Source organism: Pyxicephalus adspersus, chromosome Z (genome assembly GCF_032062135.1).
Source record: "Pyxicephalus adspersus chromosome Z, UCB_Pads_2.0, whole genome shotgun sequence".
Taxonomy (NCBI): domain Eukaryota; kingdom Metazoa; phylum Chordata; class Amphibia; order Anura; family Pyxicephalidae; genus Pyxicephalus; species Pyxicephalus adspersus.
The window spans coordinates 6453520-6478759 of NC_092871.1; the positions used below are offsets into that span (position 1 = coordinate 6453520).

At 39.1% G+C, this 25240-nt stretch overlaps 1 protein-coding gene across 1 annotated transcript in view; it reads right to left on the reverse strand.

The window, feature by feature from the left end:
• Positions 1-25240, reverse strand: part of DIAPH2 (diaphanous related formin 2) — a 659108-nt gene that overhangs the window by 584881 nt on the left and 48987 nt on the right. Inside the window, 4 exon segments of the mRNA XM_072430145.1 lie at positions 9645-9665; positions 13204-13308; positions 17360-17524; positions 22359-22391. Coding sequence (XP_072286246.1) covers positions 9645-9665; positions 13204-13308; positions 17360-17524; positions 22359-22391 — 324 coding nt within the window.

Consider the following 25240-nt stretch of genomic DNA (forward strand, 5'->3'; position numbering starts at 1 on the left):
AAAACATGTTTTAATCAAACGTCTCCTAATAATAATTATTTCCAGGTTTGTACATCAAAGTCAGCCTTTATTATCGGGCTGATGGAAATTTTGCTGTGAATTTCACATGTTTTCACCGCAGCATTGTAATGACTGTAAATGGTCCTGAGCGTTTGTGTCTTGCATACCTCAGCATGTGAAAATTCATACTTCTTGTCTGTTTAGGGTTATTGTTCTGACATTGCGATATTGTTGCACTTTTTGCTAATATGTCTCACTAAGTTGTCATCGCCTTGTATTAGAGGCGAGACACATTTGTGTTAGATATTGATGTCAGGCAAGGAAGAATAAAAAGGTTTAATCTGATTTCAGAGAACATGGATAGCTTGATAACTCATTCCTGGCTCACAAGACTGGCCAACTCACTTCCATTTTTTTTTGCTGTATTTTGCTATGTTATAGGAAACGTCTTGGAATGCTAATTGTGTCTAAACATGTAGCAGTAGCAGGAAATTTAAAAGTTTTCTTGAATACCTTTTCGAATATACTTTTGCCTAGGCACTCCTGTCCTGCAGCCTCATAGCTATATATCTGCAGTGTAAGATCATCATAGCAGCCTCTGACTGCTAACCTTACTGAATTAGGAGTAGGAATGGGTGGTGTAATTACTCTGCTGCTCACTGTTCTCCCTGCTGGAGAGGAAGCTGTACCTGAGGAACTGTAATGAAAGGATCTCCTTGCTTCCATCACATAGATCTGTGTCTTCTCCTTTTCTTTCTGCTTGTCTTTTTGGGCATTGCTATCACAGCACAGGGCCAGCAAAGGGGTAACAGCATTCAACACAGAATTGTTTTTAACCTGAGTGGGAAGAAATTGACTTTGACCTAACTCTTCAGTAACCACCCAAAAACAGCTGAGTGGTTACTGAAAAGGGTGGTGTGTCCAGCTAAAAGGGGCTGGGGAGAACACTGGGTAGCAAGTCAACTACCATAACTGGATGGCATGTCTTCTTGTTAAATTGGGGTAAGCTTGGATTTTCAGACAATGGTGGTGTATTCTTGGCAAGGGAAACACAGCCCCTTAATTTTTTTGTGGTTTTTGGTGTCACAGGAATAGGAAGTGTGGGAAAATTTCCCCAGTTGGGTAAAATAAAAGTCTGGGAAAATTGTTAACTTCTTCTGTGTTGAAATCTTTTTAGCAGGAATTAAGGTTTAGGAATAAATCTTTGACCTAACATCAGGCCTGACTTCAACCATGAAAACATTTAGCCTAATTTAGCTCGACTCGCGACTTCAATCACAGCCCAACCATGTGCTTCCGAAGAACAAAAAGCTGTGGGAGCAGCGGAACAAGGTAATGCACAGCGACATTGAGGGATGGCAGGTGCCTGGCCAAATCTGAGATTGAGAAATGTTCCTTCCTAACAAACAAAGTGGCTACATGTACCGTACAGCACACTGCTCAGCCTTAGGGAGGAGAGGACTCGAAATAAACACACTGGGGGTGAGCGAGAGAAGTTGCTGTAAGGAGACTTCGGAGCACACTGCAGCAGAAGAAAATAAGTACACCATATGGCACACCACTCCAGATGTTGAGTTGACAGTGGAGAAGAAGTGAAGTGCCCTTCGAAGGGTTAAATCCCAGCACTTAGAAAATCAGTGATGAGCTTTAAAGGTCAGTTGATAATTGTTTGCGGTCATTTTTATGTCAATTTATTGATTTAAAATTTTTAAAGGAATATTTCTCTATATATTTTATATTACAAGCTGGCATGTATAAAGTTTGCCTGTTGTATATAATTGGATAGTTTATCAATTATACTAGAACACTTTTTGGATAGATAAGTGGCCTCTAGACAGAAAAAGATGTCAGATTTTCGCAAATCAAGTGGAATTTCCGCTCCACTGATGGAACTGGAATCATAGTGTCCGAAAACTAACAACATAAACATATTGTGGTTAAAAGTACAATGCCCTTCAAAACTTTTCCCCTCCATACATATCCTACTTGCCATGTAACATCCCAAGCACAACATTCACTCTGCAAATGAAGACCTTCTATCCCCCACTTTGGTCATCTCTTCGTACTCTCACATCAAGCTTCATCACTTCTATTGAACTCTCTTCAACATGACTTAGCCTTGAAATCTTCAAGGGAATCCCAAGTGCACCTCTTCAGACAAGCAAATAACCTATCAATGTCCCCTTCGGACTCATTGCCACATCAGCCTCCTTCTCCATCAGTTGACTTGTTGCCTCCTCTGCTAAGTTTATGGTCACCATATCATAAGTCTTTGTCCAACCTCTAAACCTGTGAGATTGCAAGGTTATGGCCCTCTCCCTAGTGTGTGTTGCCTCTGCTTTACTTGTTCCATCAGTCATTATGTGTTGGTTTTTGTATTTGTATTGCTGGAAATTTCTATAATATTAACCATAGTCAATATTGTAAAGCACCATGGAAGATGGCGGTGGTGCTTTGTTCACTTTAGCATCGGCAGGCTATATCGTTGGCTCCTCTGATCGATTTGACAAAGATTTATTACTAGAAGTAACCTCCGCTCTTGCACTTCTCCATCATGGCTCAGATTAAATTGCTCAGGTTTGTGACAAGTTTACTTTAAAGCTCATTTCAACTGAGCCGCGGTGACAAATCTCCACTTTCAAATCTCCTAATAAAAAAGGATAACACATGGCAGAGCTGACCTTCTCCCTAGTTAAAATTGTGCATTCATCAATAATAAATATACTAACCTTGTTTTTGCACATAAAAACATTATTGATTTGTTAAATCTAAACAAGAAATAGCAAATGTCAACCCCGGCTTATGCACTCTGACGATGCTAAAGGCTTCCGGCTCGATGGAAGGTTGTGTAAGAGGGGGAAGATTAAATGCTGCAGGGAAGGCTCTGAAATTGTGTTTTTGGAGAAGTGGATTTTTTGGGGGATTGTGGAATTTGTACAACTTTAGGTGTGACTCACTTGGTCGCTGTCAGATATCAAACAACAAACTCTCACACATTTTACAGTATATAAAACAATTTAAACCATTTTTGAGATTGAGATTTATTGAGATTTATGAGAGACACCCCAGTTACTCTCACTGCAGTGTGATTTTAGCTTTGTTAAAAATTAAGCTTTGCCAAAGCCTGACTTTGTGTGACCTGGCTTTGTTGATAAATTATGCTGAATTTCTCCATCAATGGCTCTCCCACTTGATGTGAACCTAAAAGTAATTCCTAACTTCTACAAGACAGGTCCAGCCTAAAGAAACTTCTATAACCCCAAAGAGCCATGTGGAAAACCACTAAAACCTCCTACTTTTGGCTTCCTTGTTAGCCTTAAAACATTTTGCTTAATAGTACAATTTTGCCAAAAAGTTTCCAATTTTACCAAAACTTTGGTTACTGGAGAACTTTAATTCTATCTATAACATAAGTTTACAATCCAATCGCTCTGATAGTCCAAAGTTTTTTGAAAGTAGCCGAGATTTAGAAAACGTCTGCATGATAAATGTTGCTCCAAATTTGCTTTGTTGAAGGTCACATGACCAAAAGGTTAGACAATTGCACACACATTCTTTGCCAATCAACATTAACAGCTAGAGCTCATGTGACCTATAGCTAAATAAGTATACCTGTAAGAAACTCAAGCAACAAATATAGGCTTTGATTTACCATTTTCCCAAATTTTAAAAAAATGTTGCCACTTGGTTGACAAAGTTTGAAGTCAAAGGTTAAATGAATTTGTTCTTAAAGCAAAGACAACACTGCTTCTGAAACATAACCCCGACCAGAGCACCAAGTTGAATGAGTAGCACCAAGACCATTTGGATTTATAGTATTTCCTCAATTTTCTGGTTGTAACTCTGAGAACTGAAGACATCCAGTGGTGCCAAAATAAATACTGCGGTTGGGATCAGCTTTAAGGTCCAGGAGGGTGTTGGAGCCATTTTTGGTTAACATACACAGATATATATAACATTGAAAGCCTTTATCAACTGTCCAAATCAGCAGAATATTGATGACAGGTGCACTTCAATGTGTAATCATACCGATCTTTCATTTCACATCTCCCAGCACACTGACAGACTTTCTCCTTGCATTTTTCAGTGCTTGAAACTCCAGCCATATTTATACATCAGCTACTTATCCTCATAATGCATCCTGCCATGTCCATGACAAAAATCCTTTCTCAATCCCTGTTTAAGTCTAATATATATACCGGGTATATGGACACAGCAGTAAAAGCACCGGAGCATTAGATAAGTCTCATAACATTCTGGGCACACGCTGCTTTTATAGAGAAGATTTCAATAATAAGCAGCCTATTCAGCATATAGCAAGGCCACTTGACTGACGGTATGCATTCATGCATAGGAAATGTGCGCAGTGACCAAAAAGAAAAAAATAAAGAAAAAAAATCCATAGTAATTCAAAAGGAAACAAGACCTGTCAAACAAAATTAAAAAAAAAAAAAAAAAAAAACTTCCTTTAGGACTCAGAACAAGATTTTAATTATATCCCCCCAATAGACCATTTCAGTTCAAGATTTAATGACTCTTTGCTTTTTTTTAATTGACAATATTGTCAGAATTCATATAGATTGCTTTAAAAATTAAAAAAATAATTAAAAAATTAATTATTTTCACCTTTTTTCATTCATTCTTGTATCTCAGAAATATCTTTCAGTCTTTTGCTGTCTACATGTATGCCAGAGATGGCTATATGGCAAATCTTGGAATGAGGGATTTCTTGTTAGTGACAGCGGGCAATGCCTGGCAATATAAGGGTTGAAATGGCTACTTGTAATCCCATTTGGAATGGTTGGGATCACTGGGGGAGACCTAATGCAAGGGTAATTTTTAACTATGAATTCAGGGTGGTCCTGCACAAGCCCAAAAATATAGGCAAAGCTAAATCTGAAAGATGTTCTCAAGGCAAAGTGTTAATTTTATGTTCAAGTTGATTTGAAGGTAATGAGGTGACGGCATGTAGACGAGACGTGGTGGGAAGGAAGGAAGGACAATCCTACAGAGTTATATGTTAGTCATGTTAGTGGACTACTGTAGAGTTGACCAGAAGGAAAAAAAATAGATTCTGATTGATTCAGATGAAAACAGTCAAAAAAAAAGTCGAAAACCCTGGGTCCAAATTTGCTTCTTTCGAAGAGTTTATAATGATTAGATTTGGTTCAAATCTCTAGAAATTGTTTCCTTGGCCAATTGTAAGACTCTTGGACAGCATAGGGCTATTCTGGATCTATCTTACTGTTGTGTTCACTTCTATTTGTAATGCGATAACAAGCAAATTTTTATGCCACAATAAGAAAACCTTGCCAAATTTGTGTATACCTGCAAATAATTGCTGGGATTTCACTTGATTAATAGTCACACTGTTCAAAAGCAATTTATCAAAAGCTCTTTTCCCAAAATCTTTTATTTCTATTCGCCTCTAACTGTGTTGAGATAACAGGCAAACATTTTTATGCACCAATGGAAAAAAAAAATTGCCAATGTATAACTGCAAATAATTGCTGTGATTTTACTTGGTTAACAGTGACATTGTTCCAAAGCACTTTCTCAAAAGCACTTTTCACAAAATCAGTTTGCTCAAAAGCACTTACCCCCAAGTACTTTTGGAGGTAAGCTTATTACCGCACTCTTTTTTATTATTTTCTTACTCCTATCTGTCCCCAAATTATATTCAAGCTCAGTCCCTGACCAGCAATGGCATAAAATGACAGCTTAACCATCCAGGCACTGTCTTTTATAATGAGCCACGCTGTAATCAGCTCTCTCCCAATGCAGCAGCCAACTGTCATTGAATGATCCCATTGGCAGACACCTTTTCCCCACATGGGATATCCAAACTTGGAATTTGAGCTTGGATTGCGACTTCAGGTTACAATAGCTTAAATCCAGCTTGGATTGGAATCGACTCTTATTGGAACTATCCAACCACCATCATCAGGCAGTAGTGGGAGGTAAGAAGTCATAAGATCATAGAGCAAAATGTTGGTGGTCTTTTGGGTCCAAAATGGACAAATTTTGGCAAGATCACTCAAGTTAGAGCTGATGGATTTCCAAATGTGCTGCAGGTAATGGATTGTAAATGACAGGGTAAGGCCAAGGCATAAAGCTTGTTATGCAGGTAGAATGACAGCGCAATTACATGGGTCTAATAAACAGCAGTCCAAACCTCGTGTCTTGCCCCAATTACTGTACTGCTATGAAAAAAAATCACTATTCATTTATGAAATACCTAATCAAGAAGTGCCAGCTAAGCAAGCAATCTGCATATCTATAGAAGCTAATCTGATTACAGAAGGTCAGCAATCTTTTCATGTCAAAGGTCCTTTTTTTTTTCCGCCTTCTAATGTTGTAATTAATTCAACGTTACTTTCTCTTTGAAGCTTCCACTTTAAATATATATTTATATAATACATATATATATATATTTCCCCTTTGTCATGTTACAATCTGCTGGTATTATGAACGCTATCATTCCACCAAAGTTAATGTATTATATTTAGTATTCATACAATGCCATGAACAAAACTATAAATATGTAAATTACATCAAGGTATGAAAATAATATATCAAACAAAAGAGCGCTATTGAGACCAAAATAGGTCGCTCGGCCCATAGGCAAGGGTTTGTCTCCCCCTGCTGCCAGCCAAGGGGATCTTGCATGAAATTTACGCGGTCGATGGAGCACTCTGAATTGGATTGAGGTCTCTTTTTCACCAAATTGACTTCGCTGCATTCAATATTTGTTTTAGGCTTTGGATAGTCTGAGTAGACACTATTCACTCTTGAAATGCTTAAAGCTTGAATTCTATTTATAGGAAAAGGGTGAAGGGGTTTTTTTTATCAATTATACAGCGATGCTTTGGAGGGTTTTGTGTGGCTCTGACCTAATTCGACGAGTAATTATGTCTAAAGGGCCCTTCGGAGGAAAAGTCAACACTTAGTGGCAAGAAAAGAAAATCACTTGAAGAAAAACAAATCATTTTTACAGGCCAAGTGCTATTTTCCCATCCTGAAATTATAGAATGGTTTAGTGTGATGTATTGCAACAGTAAAGGGTTAAACAGTTTGTGTTTCTCCCTTTTTTAAGCTGTGGGCATTTTGGAAGAATTAAAACCCCAGTTTGTTGTATACTACTATCTGGGGCTCCATTGCTTCCATGCAGAGGCTTCCTAAAATAAAGATTGGTCACTGCCGCTATCCCTTCTGCAGGGTGGTTGGTCTGGTATCCACCCCCTACTGTAGTTCTGCAGGTCTGGGCCCCTCCCACAGCTATGCTCTCTGCACGGATGTCAATGTAACCACAAGGTAATGTCTGTGTTTTTTTTTCTGCATTTGGTGTCCCTGGTAGCAATTGATGAACATACATTTATTTCTCTTTTCAGAAAGGAAGTAGAACCTTTCATTGCATTTATGTTTCATTAAAAAATTTTTAAATGTGTTTTGTGCAAGAACTATGTTGCCTTGGTACTTCGTATTACTTGTACAGAAAAACTGGTAGTCAGAAGGGCATCACTAGAAGCCAAACTCCTGTTAGGGACCAAACTACTTTGCAGCTGCTCCTTCCTTGTCCAATCAGCAAACAGGAAATGTTCTCTTACCAATTCTTCTGATCCATTAGTAGCTTTGCTGTCTTTAACACCAGCCTAGCTCACAAGTCCAGCTCAACTGTCTTCTTTGGAAAGGTTAAACAGTTTGCATACTTTGGGCCTGATTTATTAAAGCTCTCCAAAGCGGAAAATATACACTTTCAACAGTGAAGCTGGGTGATCGTGAACCTGGAATAGATCTGGAGGATTTAAAACATTTGCCAGCAATAACAAATTACTTTAATAAAAATCCTTTCCAGGTTTTCTGAATCACCCAGCTTCACTGATGAATGTGTATCCTTCATTATTTGTATTATTTAGGTGATAATGCACCAGTGAAGTACCCTGTTGGTATTAGATAATGAACTAGTATAAGACCTTGGTTGGTTTTGAGTCTTTAAAATGCCAGGTTCAATAGTCGGCTTGGCAGGACTACAGATGCAAATATCACAAATATGCAAAAAAAAATAAAAAACTAAAAAATCAAAGATGTAAAAGAGATGCAGTCTGATCTTCACTAGATAGGCCTCTGATTCCATTAGTAATTGGCTCAATTATTGCCTTGCTTTTATGTCTCTTGCATCTTAACTCCTTGCAAGCAATGGAACTCTATGTAAAGAAGATGGGGAGCCAGAGCCAGGGCCATGGGGCCAGGTATAAAGCACCTCCTGCATTGCCATAAACATGAAACATATTTCTAATTGCACATCAGCATTAAAGAATATGCGATTGCTAATTTCTAAAACAACCAACATGATTTGTAGGTTGGCTGATACAGTCTTCACCGAGCAGCTATAACAGTGGGATCCTCAAGAGGGCACCGAGTCCTATGAGTGATTTATATGTTAGAAGAGGTCCCGCTATAAATGATCTTATGTTAGGAAATACAGTAACATAATCTATAAATATATATTTGTTTATGGACTATTGCATGCTATCGCTTCATAAAATTTCCAGATTTTTTATAAATAAAAGATATACACATACACACATGTACATTTGTATACCCATATATAAATATATGTACATATAACGAACACATGTATACCCAGATATAAATATATTTACATATAATGAACACATGTATACCCATATATAAATATATGTACATATAATGAACACATGTATACCCAGATATAAATGTATTTACATATAATGAACACATGTATACCCAGATATAAATATATGTACTTATAAGGAACACATGTATACCCAGATATAAATATATGTACATATAAGAAATGGGAGGGGGGGTCTATCTTAATTAAAACACCAGGAACCAGGCATCTGTCTTGCCAATTTAGTTGCCCATTATACCAGTTGGATGCATCAATGCCCTCCTGGCAAAGCAGAGGACACTTGAAAGGTACCCCTAAAGAGTAAATCTTTGGGAGTGGCATTGTAAGCAGATTTTGTGATCATTGTATTCTTCCACATGTTGTCACATTCAGAACTACAAAGCAGAATGCTTACTTTAAATCAACTTTAGAGCTCATTCATCATTTTAGGAAAGCACAATTTACCTATCTCTCTGTTAAATTCTCTTGCATACCCAAAATTGATTTCTTGAAACATGTGCAAACCAACCCTGAACCGGTGCTGATTTGGAAAATAGGCAACCATGTATCATCATAGGCTCAAAACCTCTTATAGGATATTTTTGCTGCCTTTGTCCTGCTTAAATGCTTTCCCTTCACGTTCTGTTTTGAAGATAAAACCCCAAAGTGCAGGGTGCCTTGTTTCTGTCTAAGAAATAGAAGGGTGAATCTACAGCATGGTCACAGAGCACAATTAAAATATGATACAGGGTTTAACTCTATCATTGTAATGATTTTTTCTTACTAGTTGGCTCTTCTGAATGCCAAAGCAAATCCATTAGCTTTACCAAATGCACCACATGAAGGACAAACTGGAGTGGAGTTACAACAGTTGCACGAGACAATCCAGACGGAGGTAATTTGTATGGACATAACTTTTTAAATCACCATCAGCGTTATATAAGACACTTCACTTACTCATTATATACATATAACATAAATCAGTACTCACCATAGCTTTACTTCCAGTTATCTGCATGCAGGGGTTCAGCGGAGAAGGATTAGAAGATGGAAAAAACAAATACAGCACAATTAGTAGTAGATTCAAGCAGGGCCAATCTGTGGTTAATAACTTTTCACAACTGTTATTTGACTCGATTACCCACACAGCCACAATTATCCACACACATGCTATTTTCATTAACATTAAATACGGAATTAAGATGGGTTCATGCATTAGTGAAACATATCAACTGGAAGCAATTGCAATGTGTATAATGCAAACAGCTTTTGTATATCGATATTGTAGTCATTTCATGGCACAACCAACAAGCAAAAAGTCACACATTGGCAGACGTGGACATGGCAGAGTGGATGGAGCACAATCAGGGGGAATCCAATGGTGGACATAGAGTATATGGGCACCAGATCACCACTCCTAGTGGTATGGCCAAAATATCGAGCCAACCCAACAAGAACTGATGGGTAAAGGGTAATGGTAAAAAGAGAAAAATCACCAAATTTTAAGGCCAGTCGGCGAACTATTGCTAGATTGGTTAGTCACATTCAAATGTAATGTAAAGGACATTTTATAGCTTGTCTGAGCCACTTCTTCAGTTCTCATGAGTGTCAAACTGCAATGTACTTGGTCAACTAGGCACTACTATAGGAGGACATTCATGGAATACATATATATTATTCTGCATGGGCAGCATTATTTGTTGGTGGAATAATGGTTACAGCATACAAAGACATTTCAGGGAATTGTGTGGTGACAGTTTGGTGAAGGCCTTTTTTCATTTCACCATGATGTTCTTGTGTATAAGCGCGCCATAAAGACAGGTATTTGGTATGGAGGAGCACAGAGCCCTGGTTTCCATCCTTCTGAGGACTATTTGGCTGAATTGGAACATTGATTGAGCCCAATCTTCTCATCCAACCTCATAATTATTCTTTTGGATAAATGGGTTAAATTCCCATATCTGGTACAATAGGATCTATATTCCAACTCCTTGTAGAATAAGGTTTTCTCATCCAATATCAGTACCAGACTTCACTTTTAAGGCTAAATAAACCCAAATTCCCACAGGAACACCCCAAAATCTTGTGGAAAGTATCAGAAGGGGGAATGATATTGGAACAGCAAAGTTGGGGGGGGGGGGTGACTCCATATTGGCAAGGATTGTGGAATGGGATGTCCATCAAGCTTATATAGGTGTGATGGTCAGGGGGGTCGTCAAACCTTTTTTTCCTTTACACCAAAGAGATGAATATTAAAAAAAATACTGCTGACCTTTAATTCTAACTAAAGCCTGACTTTCGTGCTGCTCATCAGGATTCAATTCCAATTGCCTGACTTGGAAATAGCAGGCAGATGAGAGTTAGACTTCACTGTGTTCATTCTATGATATCTGATACTTTTTCTTGGTTGGTGATTTAAGATATTGAAGTTAGGGGACATAATATAACAACCAGCAACTATCTTTTTCCAAAAGTGGTCAGCAATGGCTGCTTCCAATTTTATTTTTTTTATTGCGGGTTTACTTTACAAATAGCCAAAACAGCAAAACCTAAATAAAAATGATGTACTCTGTTGTTTTGTAACTATGCTATGGTCATATTGCTTTTTATTAGCTGGCATGCCTGGCTAAAAACCAGAAAACACCAACATTGAGAAGTTTGCTATGTTTATAGTCAATTGGTTTATATATTCAACCTTATTTTTTGGTAAATTGTGTTGATAATGTGACCATCAGCTTTGTGCCCGTTGTTAAAGCTCATAGTGAGCAGCATTCCCATCAGCTAATGGTTCTCAGTGATAGAACCAATGTCATCTGTACCTCTCTTCTTGGCCAATGCCAGAATGCAAGATGGGGGGTGAAATGGCACTGGTGTGCCCATGAAAGATAACCACAGCTCCCCTATCCAGAGCTGATGAAGCTTTGGTGCCAGCTGTCCTATTCTGAAGGAACCCAGGCATTACCTACAACCTCAGCAGGTTTTTTGTTTTTTTTTAATGGGGTTCTGTTTTAAAAAGTTACCAGGGCAACCCATGGCCACAAATGGGTGGGACCTAAATGTAAAGTTCAATTGCTAGAAATGGACCATGAGCAAGCAAAGCTGGAAATATTTTGTTGTGGGCAAGTTGCCCATACTATCTAAGGTTGCAAATCCATTACCAGAAAAAGATCAGAAAAAAATGTAATTAAGCTGGGTTAAAATTTAGAAAATGACTCAACTTGAGCCTGTCTACATCAATGATGGAAAGGTCATTGTCATTACACTTGGTATAATTTACCACAATATTTTGTTTAGCATAATCTTGCCCCCACTTTTACAAGCATAGTATGGCCCAACAGGTGCCTTGTTGCAGATTGCCATACAACACTCCTGTGAAGCAGGTGTATACATACATGCAGCATTCAAACACGCAAGAGAAAGCATTGAGCATCGGTATGGGAAAAAAAATTAGCACAGTGCTAATGCACAAATTCCAATTATATCTGTAGCCATTAATTTGATTAAATAACATTATTATTCATACACCGCTTTATCTTCGTCCTGCCTGGTGTGTCTTCATTTCATAGAATTACTAATAATTTTGCCTGTAGGTGACTAAACAGGAGAGGAAAAAAAAAACACTGCACATTGCAGAAAATGAGATTGGTGTTTCCCGGGTCGCCAGCAAAACAATCATATAAATAAATAATAAGATAAAGGATTAATTTCAATGCCTTAATAAAACCTTTAGATTCAGCACCTTCTTGAAAATGGAAGTTGTTTGGGCTCTAGTATAATTTCTTATCAACTGGAACATATTTTCTGCCTGTGGTCACCCAGAGTCTGTACTCAGCAGCTGATGGTTTCGACTTTTGACTTATTATTCTGGATATTTGGCTTCAGAGTTACAGAGCCCAGGGTGGGAAAGATTGGTGTTTAATGCTTGGATTCAGCTACAAAAAAAAGCCTTTGCCTTCTCCATGCCTTTTTTACAAACCTTTTTTTTTTTAAATTTTATATCCAACACGCTGCAAAACTCACTATAATCCAAAGTCCCATTATCATCCCTTCCTCCAGTCCTGATTGTGACATTTAGTCCATTGAAGCTGCCATCATTACGGGTCTCCAACTGGTATTGCTGCTCTGCTTACCCATGATGGACCCCTGCAGCGAGGAGGCATCATTCTATACCTTGCCAGGTAGTAACATTAGCAAGCATTCTCACATTCCCACAAACAACCAAAGTGACAGCGCCTCTTTAAAATGATATTCCTATCTTGTGATCCATTCTCTCCAATATTTTTTGCGGCTGACTACACTCAATATCATCGTCCCCCAATTTTTAATTCAGCTCCTCCAATTCAGTTCCTATCAATTGCAGTAAAAAAATCCAGAGAACAGAAACTCCATCACATTATACATGAAAAGTTATGAAATTATAACAAAGAACATGAGAGGACTGTAAGACCATGACAGCGCCCCCTATATGTTGTAAACATAAATGGTAGGAGGGACAATGGACACTACAAGAATAGACTGGTGCTGTTTAGGTGTTAGATGAGCAAACTTACCGATTTGGCAGTGGCGGAGATGTATTGTACCACCATTTCATGCTTCCTTGCCAGGTCTTTCTGACGCAATGGTGCCTTTCGTTCTTCATTTAAATTCATGTCTTCCTGTAGGCAAGAAGAGGGGAAAGAGGCAGTTAAGTTACACTGTATATACCTTGTACAATCACATATAAACATTTGGGCCATAATAAATGCCCTGCTGTCCTCTCCTTTCTGTTTAATACACTGTTAACTTGTTACACTTATTTTTATTTAATGTTGGTTTGTGGACGCCATAGGGATGCTTGTCAAAAACTGGTTAGATTGGGCTCAGTTTAGAGTTAGACTACCATGGGGGGGCTGCTGATGCCAAGGGGGGGGGGCAGTTACACTTTAAATCACCCAGTGGGCTGCCTATTCCATCTAGCGAGCACTTTAGGTACTTACCCTTCATCCTAGTTCTTAGTCATCCACTGAAGCCAGATTCTAGACTGCATCATGGAGTTTTCAACTGAAATTGAGTTGCCTATACACCAGATGATAGAGTGCTGGCAGTAGGAGTTCTTGTTGTACAATAGATAGGCAGAGTAGTGGTGGACATAGTCGAATAATGGGCTCCTGTTTCGAACTGACTTCAGTAACCAATGGGGGTCCACTGTGAATAAGGAGGGTCCAGGGCCCTTGTGCAGTGGCACACTTCATTCTTACCTATGTCTTCCCCTGAGGAAGGGGATGAGCTTAGGTGTTTTTTGCATGAAAGAAAGAGGTCGGGGTGGGTGGCATCAGTGTGTTGACCTTCACAGAGCAGGTAGGTGGTGGGTCGGTGGCACAGTGTCATCAGAACTGCCCTTGAAGGAAACTTGTGCAGGACAAAGCAATTTCCTCTTTCTTTACCCCATGCTCAGCAGTAGCTTTTTTTATCTTTTGTGGATCAAAGACGATACTTGGTATTTTCGGGTAGGAACAACCATTTCAATTACTCTTTGTGAACCATTGCTTGGCTGAGTGCTGTCACATGGGAGAGGGCCAAAGACCTCAGCAAGCATTTTACATGGGCAAAGTTCACTATAAAATTCTTAACCCCTTTGGGTAGGTGGGGACTTACAAAAGAGTGCGCATTACTTTACAAGTCATTTGGCAGATAAATCCAACTTGATACTGACTTCTCATCTGTGTATTGAGCTGTTTGGTTAGAGAGGCCCCTTAAAGCTAATTTTGTCATGCAAAGTGAAATTATGCTAATTTGTGGGAGATGAATTCATTATCCGCCTGTTACTTTGTAGCGTGGTGGAAACGTGAGCTTCTCGTCACATCTGTTCCTAAGAACATGTCTCAGCTGCGAGTGCGAGGGGCCAAAGTGAGTGACAATCTGCCACAGATGCAGCCCATTTTCTGAAACCTCAACGAAGCTTTCACAGCAAGCAAATACTCAGCGGGACACCGCAAAATGTGTCTACGGTTATATCACACTTACAAGTATTGTGAGAGCGAGGATACCGGCTCTGTGAAGAAGATTTGAAAACATAAAATGCCTTTTACCTATTTCAGTGTACTTTTGTAGTAAGAGAACTCTGTAGGCTACCATAGTTGATTTCTTCACATGGCAATGGTGGTCACGTGATGTCATGCTGCTTTCATGTTTTCTGAAACCCTGACCCTACAGACCTTTAGAGATCAGACTTCAGTGGCTGCATGCTTGCTCCAGGTCAGTTGGAAGCACTAAATTTGGAGATTGATGGGCAACAGTCAACACCCTACTCAAATAGTGGCCTTCACAGCACAACCTAAACTTCCAACACCTATGAAGGAGTCATTCTCTATCCTTTTGGATTTCTTATATGATATTATGGAAATTTTTATATGTATTATAGGTAGACATTAACCACATTAGGTGCATATTGCTATTATTGAGGATTTCAACAAAACACTGCTGCACACTGATGTACACTACAGCCAAGTGTCCATGATTTTCAGCGGGTTCTGGTACATTGGGCGACCTAAACAAATATTAGGCTGCCAAAATGTAATAAATGCTAATGCTTTGCAACTCATGTGCCCAAAGCCACTGCCTTGCAATTACCAGTTGACCATCAGGACCAATCAACTTATCAGGTTATTATATGGGCCAGGCAACTGGAGAAGTGTCAGTGGCTGTGGGGGCGGACATAGGGAAGTACAAAATGTGCAACTGCACAAGGGCCCCAGCCAACAGGCCCCCCCCCCCCCCCCAGCCACGGTTGGACCATCGGCATTAAGTGCAATGCACAGCATGGCAGCCCATCCACCCTCTGCAGATGTTGGACTCGTCCCCATGCTTTGCTGCTTCTCTATGACAATCACAAGTAGGACATCTGGATAAGTAAGGGGAATTGACAGTTCTGACCAACAAATCATTTCTATCCAGATTTCCTACTTTGGTTGTTTGGTGGTTGTGATTCTGTGTCAGATATTAGGTGGGGCATTGTGGGGATTCAAAAGTGCTTGGAGGTGACGTGGGGCAGGATATTAGGGAACGCGGATGGAAGGTAGGGCAGGGCATAGGTATGGAGGGCAGCAGAAGGTCTCAAATCAGCTCTGCACAGAAGCCCATGGTTGGTTATGTCTGCCATTGCATGGCAGACGTTGACATCACTAAGTAGTGGCCTAACATTGTGAGCCTCCAACAGAAAGTGCTGTCACTGGCAGAAAATCAATTTAACAAACTTTATTAGCAGAGTCATAAAACAAAAAAAAGTTTTAGGAAAATTGTATACAGTGGAACATGACAAACATGCTAAAGGTAAGTTACCAGTTGAGTTTTTCTATATTTAGAATTGTCAACTTCTCCATTCAGGCCGAGGAATTTGTTAAGTGTATTTTATTTTAATTATCACTTTGATTTCTTTTTTTTATTGAATAATAAGCACAGTAAAAATTCACAGTTAGCATCACAGCAAAAAAAAAAAAAAAAAGAAACAAATGATGCGATTAGCCGTGTATGAATCTGTTTATAAGAGAGGATAATGTTTAGTAATTTGTTTTAATTTTATCTAATATTTTCAATCTATTTACACTGGCGGCTGGCATTAGTAACATTGCAAATATATTTAGCTGCGCTTTTGTTTTTCCATTAATAGGGAATGACTCAACCCATTCCAGCCAAAGTATATGGCTGTTAAAACAAAGATCCTGCATTTAGGATCATAAAAACGCTTTGCAAATTATAGCCCAAACCTAATCACATAATGGACCCTTTTAATGCAGAAAGTATTAAAAGCAGATTCACGTACAACGTTCTTATGGCTGGCAGAGGCATGTAAAATGCATGTCTTAAAGGGAAACTCTAAAAATAGGAATACAAAATAAATATAGGTGTATTGAGTGTGATGGATCATCTTAAAGCAGACCTGTTATTAGATATTAAATTTCCCAGTTCCTGATATTAAAAATCCCAATTAAATTTCTTCTAATATGCTTCATATGCACATGGGAGAGCTGACCCTATAGAGCATGGAATGTGTCCTGATATTGGATAGATTTATGTTCATGCTAAGCTACAGGACCTTTTTTGGTGCTTTTTAACATTAAAAAAAAACAATCTATTGTGATGGATATTCACACATAATACCAAGTTTTGACTACAGTAAAATTTTGCTATAGCAAAAACTGTAACTGTAGAGGAAATAAAATTACATAGGCTTAATCTGTTTATTTTCCCCCTTTTTATGGGTTAAAATATTTTGTACTTTTGAGTTGGCTATGATGGGAGGCTTGCTCCTAAACTATTTGTGTGCATTACTTTCGGCAACCAGTAGCTGGTGCTCTGCCCTAATGTTAAGTGTGTAACAAACTAATAATGTCTCAGATGGTAAAAGTTTGTTAAACACTGATAACACAGAGTGGTGTGACCCTGGGATTCTTTTTCTAATGACATTTTCAGGTTAAAAAAAGTTGTCCAATATTCAAGTATATACAGTAATTAGGCTATTGAGGGACACAGAACGGTTCAGGATAGTTAAAGGGGTCTTCACAACACTTGGGAACTATCTGAAGACTATTGTTCTTCGAAAACGAATAAATTCATCTTTTTTTTTACACTTTAAATTGTACAAATCCTTATTCATAGGGCGGAGCTCATGAGGTCACAGCTTTAAGTCCTCATCATTAAAGCCCTTCTATTACACACAAAGTCACTTACCATCATTTTCTCAAAGAGATCCATAATTTCCTTCTCAGACAGATTCATTTTGCTTTCCTCCGGGATCGGGAATTCCATAATTGTTGATTGTGACTCGGTGGGGTGCTGGATCAGTGGTTTCTCTTTTTTCACACCAGATTTCCTGAAACTGGTCAACCTGTCACTCTACAAACAAGAAAACAATATTAGTTGTCATGTTAAGGATCAATAACCAATATCTCACATGATAAAACAATCTATAAAGAGATTGTAAAAGTGAACTTTAAGATGAAGGATGTTCAGACTTCAATAACAGGTCATGTTTTGCCAAATGAAGGGACCAGGCGGCATTTTTTGAGAAGTTCATGTTCACCAATGGAAAATGTTTTTATTAAAGTTAGGTTGTGTCAGATGGAACACATCCTAGGATGTTAGGTGGGAATATGCTCCAAGTGAAATAAATTTTTACAAAAATCCCAACACAAATAGTGGGAGACAATATTTTTTAAAATGTATTTTGCAGTATTATTTTTTCCTAACACAAATCCTAACTACCATGTTAACAGCACCAATGATAACTCAAAACTTAAATCTAAAAATAACCCCACCTCTAATGTTAACCTAAATAATCCTAATGTTAACCCTTGCGATAAACATTAACCTTAATAATAATCCTAAAGCTGATAAAAACCTTAACAATGGCTCTAACACTAAAACTTAATTTACCAATAACCCGAACTCCACCAATAACCCTAAAAATAACCTCAATCCAACACTAACCCAACTCTAACTACAACGTTAAAATACCCCAAGCTATGGCAGCTGAATCGGGATTACCCAAGGCACGGAGTCTAATTGACTGATGGTCTTAACCAGAGCACCACACAAGGGGTGATGGGTCGGTAACCCTAGTGGCCAGGTATTTTCCTGCAGGGATGCCACTAGGTTGGGGCCCTCAGGCTCTTCCCCACCAGGGATGAGCAAGATAAGACTGCTTTCGTGTAGGGTCAGCAAGCTAGTGAATACGGGGCAAGCTGGGTCTCAGTAGAAACAGACAGGTCAAGGTCAGCAAACAAGAATCAAAGTCAAGATGGTCAAGGTAAGGGAAGGCAGCAAAGGTAATCAAGGTCAGAACAGGCTGAGGTCACAGCAGATGGAAAACAAGAAGCAGAGTCAGGGTTGAGCTGAAGTCCGTATTCAAGAAATCTATAAGGCAGAATAGTGGAATAGGTGGAATAGCGGGTAACACATATACAGGAACCATGTTGAGTATGTGAGTGTGTGCACATGCGTGTGCGCAGTGTGCATTTAGTCTTGTGTGATGTCATGCACGAAGTTGCACATCTCCATGAGCAACACCTGAAGGGTGCACAGTGGGCAAAGAGAGGGACATGACAGCGTGAACAGTAAATCCCTAACTCTTACACTAACAATAACCCCAATCCAGACACCAAACATATTAATAACCCAAATAATAACCTTAATTGCAGACCTAACTTTGATACTAACACCAACAATAACCAAAATTCTAACACTAACCCTAATCAAAATAATAAATACAATCCTAACAACTCTAATGCTAACCCTAGCCTGTTGTTTTCTAACAAAGACTTGTGATCTCTATGTCAGCACCTATTACATGGTTTTGTCAAATAAAAAAAGTCATGTTGTTGAAAAAAAGCCATGTTTACCCAGTATTTAGGTGTTGTACAAAAATGTATATAAATGTATGTTGTAAAAAAATAAAAAGTAAAACAAAATGTTTTTAAGAAAAATAGAGCATTTAGGTGTTTTGTATAATATTAATAAATGTATATAGTGCCAACATATATATGCAGGGCTGTGTTTACCAATAAGTGGCCAATAGTTAATACTTCTTTTAGGTTTTATTTGGAGTATTCCTTGTTGTGTGAACTTCCCCTTGACTTTCTTAGATGCTTTATACAGGAAGTGAGGGCATTATCTACAATAGAGACTAAGTAATTGGGGCCAAGTGGGCAGTAGGGATTCTGATCAATTGGAATGATTCTGTAGCTTTCCGTTGCTTTCATTATGGAACAAGTAGGCAGATCAGAAGTTCTCACATCAAAGAATTTATGCCAAGCAAAAAAATTAAAAAAATACATAGGGCCAGAGACTGCCAGACAGGTAGCATATTCAGAAGCATTATAACAATGACAGTCTATGTATTTATTTCATGATAGTATTGCTTTGTGGTCAGTCCTGGTTTGGCCCATTTTGCACACTGATCTGATCTGAATAAAATGTTCACTAGCTTCTTCTCTTACCAATACGTGACCTCGATCTTCTGTCTTTGGCCAAATACACAAAGCAAAAATCCAAGTTAAAGAAAGCAGAAAATGAAATCCCGGGGCCTTGGAACGAGGGTGGAATATCAAATTAGTACAAAAAGAAAAAAGAAAATGGAGACAGGATTGAAAAATAACATCTAATTTTGCTCGGCGTAGCCCGGGTTCAGCTAGTTGTAAATATCTCTGAAATGGAATCGAGCTATAAACAGCTACATTGTACCATTATCTGTAATGGGAAAAGAATAGGCTCATTAGAGTATGGAAGAGCTATATGACATGCTAATGATGTGATAATTAAGGTGTCAGAGTATAGCTAACAATCGGAGAGTGCCTCTTCCTCGGCTGATGGCGTTGGGGGGTGAAACGTGCGCCCTTGATCTCTGACTTTCAGTGGTTCGATGTTTACATCCCCTGGAGATGCTGCTTGCTTTGCTTGGTTTTTAAAGGCAGATAAAGTATGGAAACCGAGTGAAGTTATGAACTCTGCTATGAGCAGATGGAGGGTGGTTATTGATAATTAATAGCTGATCACAAAGTTCAGGTGCTGATATATTCAGAATGGCTTTAAGGATTTAGAGCTGGCCAAGCTGGTACTGGTTCAAATTTCTAAAAGTCTTCTAGGAAAAAAACTGATTTATGGAAAGGAAGGCTGAAGGGTCGATTTAGAAAAGGGGAGGCTGGAGGACCGATTTAAAGAAGGGGAGGCTGGAGGGAGAATTTAAAGAAGGGAAGGCTGAAGGGCTGATTTAAGGAAGGGGAGGCTCGAAGAGCAATTTAAGGAAGGTGAGGCTGGGGAGCCGATTTAGGAAGGGGAAGCTAGGGAGCTCACTTGAGGAAGGGGAGGCTAGAGGGCCAATTTAAGGAAGGGGAGGCTAGAGGGCTGATTTAAGGAAGGGGAGGCTATAGGGACAATTTAAGGAAGGGGGTGGAGGAACAATTTAAGGAAGGGGAGGCTTAAGAGCAGATTGAAGTTTAATTAAGATATCCAGTAAAATCCATTCTACTTTGACCATAGGGCAATCTGGTCTTTAAAAGCACTGGAATTGCAAAGGCATCAGAGGTCTAGGGGTGTTCTAGCAAAGCCTATTTCATTGCCTTCTACCATTGCCTGAGCAACTCTAGTCTGACCGCCATTGCCACTCTGTCTTCTTCTATTTTAGTATGCCTGGTAGAATTTTTAACAAAATGGGTTTAGGCTGTTGTTTGGCCACATCACCGCACAGGGCTTCCAGGATTTTTCCATGTCATTCTACACAAGGTTTCACCATTTTCTTCCAAGTGAAAAAAAAAAGTTGGTTTAGTTTTTGATTGACTGACACTGAATGTTATTTGGTTTAGAATTTCTGAATTTTGAGGTTCATGAATTTTTAAAAAAGTTCAGACAACCACAATTGATTGATCATTTCAGAAATGTTTTCATCTATTTTGATATTTTGGGCAGCACAAAACATTCTTTTAGGACATTGGAAGTCTATTACCCAAAAGTGAAACATGATGCAGGTAGGAACCGGAGCTCAACCAGTGCTCCCAGGGCCCATGTCATACATATTGTAGGATCCTTAGGTTGGGGATGTGATAGCAGTGATGTCCCGAGTCTGTAAAGATCCCTTGAATCTAGGCCTTCTACAGCATATAACATTCTATAACAATCTTCAGTAGCACAGATGTTTTGTGTGTCCTCATTGATGCCCCTATATCAAATAAGTTGACCACCACTGAGTTAAGGGACCCACAGAGTAAAAAAAGGATTCAGCAAATAAGGCCTGTGATATAGGGTTTAACATGGCATGATTTCAAGATTAGAAAATTGGTTTAAATTCAGGAAGATTTTTTTGAAACAGTAAAGTTTGGTAATCCATGCCAAACTAATCTATATTATTTTACATGTCTTGTTTGTAGCCCTGAAGAGGGAGAAATCTTGTGACCCCCAAAAGTTACAAGCTTTGCATTGCATTGCAATTTTACATAAAAAATTTGGACAGCCCAAAAGGGGTTAGAACTTTTGTGATATTTATTGCTCAATAGGTCTCAATTGGTGAGATTTTCCAGTGACCAGATAGTGAGGGCCATCACCCCCATGGGGACACAAATAATACCAAAAAGGAACTAAGAGAACTTTTAGCTTTTCCTCACTACTTTATTTAGAAAATATTTCGGTGGGAGTGGGTCTGCAATTATTTTCCACTACTGCTAAATTTTGTAGCCTATAAATAGAGTTTATTGTACATTGCCGAAAGGCTCCCATCAGTGGTGCTTCCGCTCGTATAAATCCAAATTAATTAAATTCCCCTAAAAGTTTGGACTCCAACATCAAAAGTTATAGGCTGCAATTGTAAACGATTATTACAAAAATGAAAATTTAACAGAAAAAAATCAACATATAAAAAAACAACAGGCAATGAGGGTAACAAAATCAGATTAGTGTCTTTCTTTGGGATTTAGGCAAGTAAATCATTTCATGCATTTAAAGGCAATTATTTCAAATTAGGAGCATTAGAGTCTCTCATCAAAGAAATTATGATGATGAAAATCCCAAAAGCACGAAGCGTTAAAAGGCAAATGGACAGCAATGATTAGAGAGAGATCCTGGTATAATAATCATGTCACAAGCTGCAAGCGTTATATCATGCACATGCTCTTAGTATCATTGGTGGAAAATGTTTAGTGTTCAGAACACAGCATGCATCGGAGGTCAGAGATCCCCTTACCACATCGTCCGCCAAGGTTTTTATTTGAATGTTCTATAGAAAATCAAAACAAGGAGAATAAAAGTAAACACAAAGTAATCAAGAAGGAAAAAAACTCAAACCACCAATCCCAGATCAATAATTTATGAATAATCATATTGGTATCATAAATCAGGGATCCCAGAACAATGTACAGACCGGGTTGTTCTTAAAGAGAACCAGTCCTTTGCAAAAAATCTAATAAGTCCTGAAGGGTCAGTCTACTCAAAGATGTGTGATAATTGATTCTATTCTCAGGGACTATATTGATGAACAGTTTGGATACCTGCTGTATCGCAAATGATGGACTCCATCCCTATGCTGAGTTCCCAGGTTTGTTCACTTTCTGTGCTCATTTTGATGGACTCCCCCATCTCTGCTGTAAGTTCCTGAATCTGAACCCCTGCTATGCCCATTATGAGGATTTTTTACCATTCCTGTCCTGGGTTTCCAGGTCTGCACACCTGCTGTGTCCATTATGATGGATTCCTGCCATCTCTGCACAGAGTTCTCAGGTCTTTACAAATTATGGGCCCATTTTGAGGGACTTCTACTATCTCTGCACTACATCCCTGGATCTGTATCTCGACTTTGCCCATTATGAGACATTCTTACCATCCTCATCAAGGGGTCATCAACTCTGTGCTCAGTTATGTGGCCTTTGCATCCTTTGTGCTCATTATGATTGATGTCCACCATCCTTTTACTAAGTTTGCAGGTTCATATACCTACTGTTCCCAATATGATGGGTTTCCACTATTTCTGTGCGGAGTTCATGGTCTGCACACTTGCTGTACTCATCATGAGGGGTTCACACTACCTTTGCATTGCCTTCATGGATCTGTATATCTCCTGTGTCCAATAATACTGGCTCCCACTATCCATGCTGTGCTTTTATTTATTTTAAATCATGGACAATATATAAAATTTGGGCATTATGGCAGAGAAGTCCCAATGAGTGTTTATAGCTAATATTATTAATCAGGGACTGACTTCTGGCTCTCCCGGAAACTAAAAAAATTACATTTTGAATGGACTGACTCTTCATCGACTGCATTTTTGCAGAATAAAAACATGTGAATTTATTTTCAAAGCTGAGCGGACCCTGACATATGAAGAATGCCAACAAGCAAGAATTAAGTTACATAGACCCATTATTAAAACAATGCAATCACAAAATAACAAAAGAAAAGAAACTGTCAGGAACACACAAGTGACACAATAATGGTAGGTAGACCCATAGCATGGTGAGGGACACAGGTATCTGACACTCCTGTAAGTATGGAATGCTGAGGAGCCTAATGATTTATGTATTTCTGCAAGACGCGGATGTTTTAAAAGTAAATATTATGAGCATGAAACTGTTGACTGGAGACATCCCATCTCTGACTCTCATTACCAAATAAAGCCTCAGGCCAGGGGCAGACATGAAGGTGTGCAAAATGTGCAACTGCATGAGGGCCCTGGACACTTCTCAGCCAGCAATGGCCCCCACAGCAGCTTGCACTGTCCTATATCCACCTGCACACCTGCCCTTCTCTCCTCAGTGCCCAGCACACACACCCTGAGACCCCTTTTTGTGCAGCAAAGTTATCCATCGCTTATTGCAAGGCTTGGGAAAGCAAGGTGCATGCCCCCGTTGTTTGGCTGGTAAATGCATTCCCCCAGCAATCCCAGTGCCAGCCGTTTCTTCCTTTTAGGACTGTCAAACTTTGTGGGATTTTGCTTGCTGTTCACCGTGGTGGGGCAGCCTGGAAGAAGGGGCCACTACACAGTTCTGCAAACTACGTAGAAAACAGATGCTAACCAGATTCTCCCTCTTGTTTTTCTTTTTTTTATTCACCCTGAACTTTAAAATTTGGCAGTTGGTCATTGGTAGATGCAGTCACAGTTGCTGTGTTTGGAACCTGTCCTTATTGAAGTCATTGGAAGCATCTGGTTGCATAAAGGCATGCAAAAGCTATATATCACATCCTAGAACCATGCCTTAAATTACTGCAATGTAAATGCTACTGCATATTGGGGATGAGCGAGAATGCCTCTGACACTCTCGCATAAATTTCTTCGAACTTCCAATGGGTCAGCGAAATTTCAGCAAACGGATTTTGACGACCCATCAGAAGATCCAGGAAATCATTACAGGATGATGATGACTTATGAATGCAGCCATGGGAATCCCCCTGTGTCTGATCCCCGGGCACTAGAGGTTAAATGAGGGTAAGCCCGTGTAAATTCGGTCGTTCTCGCTTACCGACTCGTCCCGACTCGCCGTAAGATCAAATTTTAAAATCTTGCTCGCTCATCCCTACTGCATACAAAACACTTGCACAAAGTAGTTCCCAAATGCTTCTATGCAGTTAATGGAACAGTTGAGAGCACGGTTAGGGGTGCACAAAAACTGCTGCAATTATCTGCAGGTCTGAAGAAGATCTAAAAGTCTAAGAGGTAACACTGCCCCCAGTCTGAAGTCTAAAGCTGCCCTAGCCAAGATGGTACCCTGTGCCAGTACATCAATATAGGTTATTTTTCATTTCAGCATGGGATTTCCTTCCTTCATTTCACAGGAAGGAATTTATCTGGATTACAGGTTATAACTGGAGTGATAATTAAAAAAAAAAAGATTAGGATTGGAGTCAGCCCACAGGTGGCATCCCTGTTTGAAGCGAAAATGGGAACGCGTTATGCGGACTTGATTAGATAATGCGATACCACTTACAATTAATTTAAATTAGACTCCCCTAAATCATGTTCATCATGTCCAATAGTCATATTACTTAAAAGATACAAACGTAATTTGATAAGTGGCGAGAGCGGGCCCGATTCGACAATGGGCGTTAATTGACTCTCTTTCTTAATTATGTCGC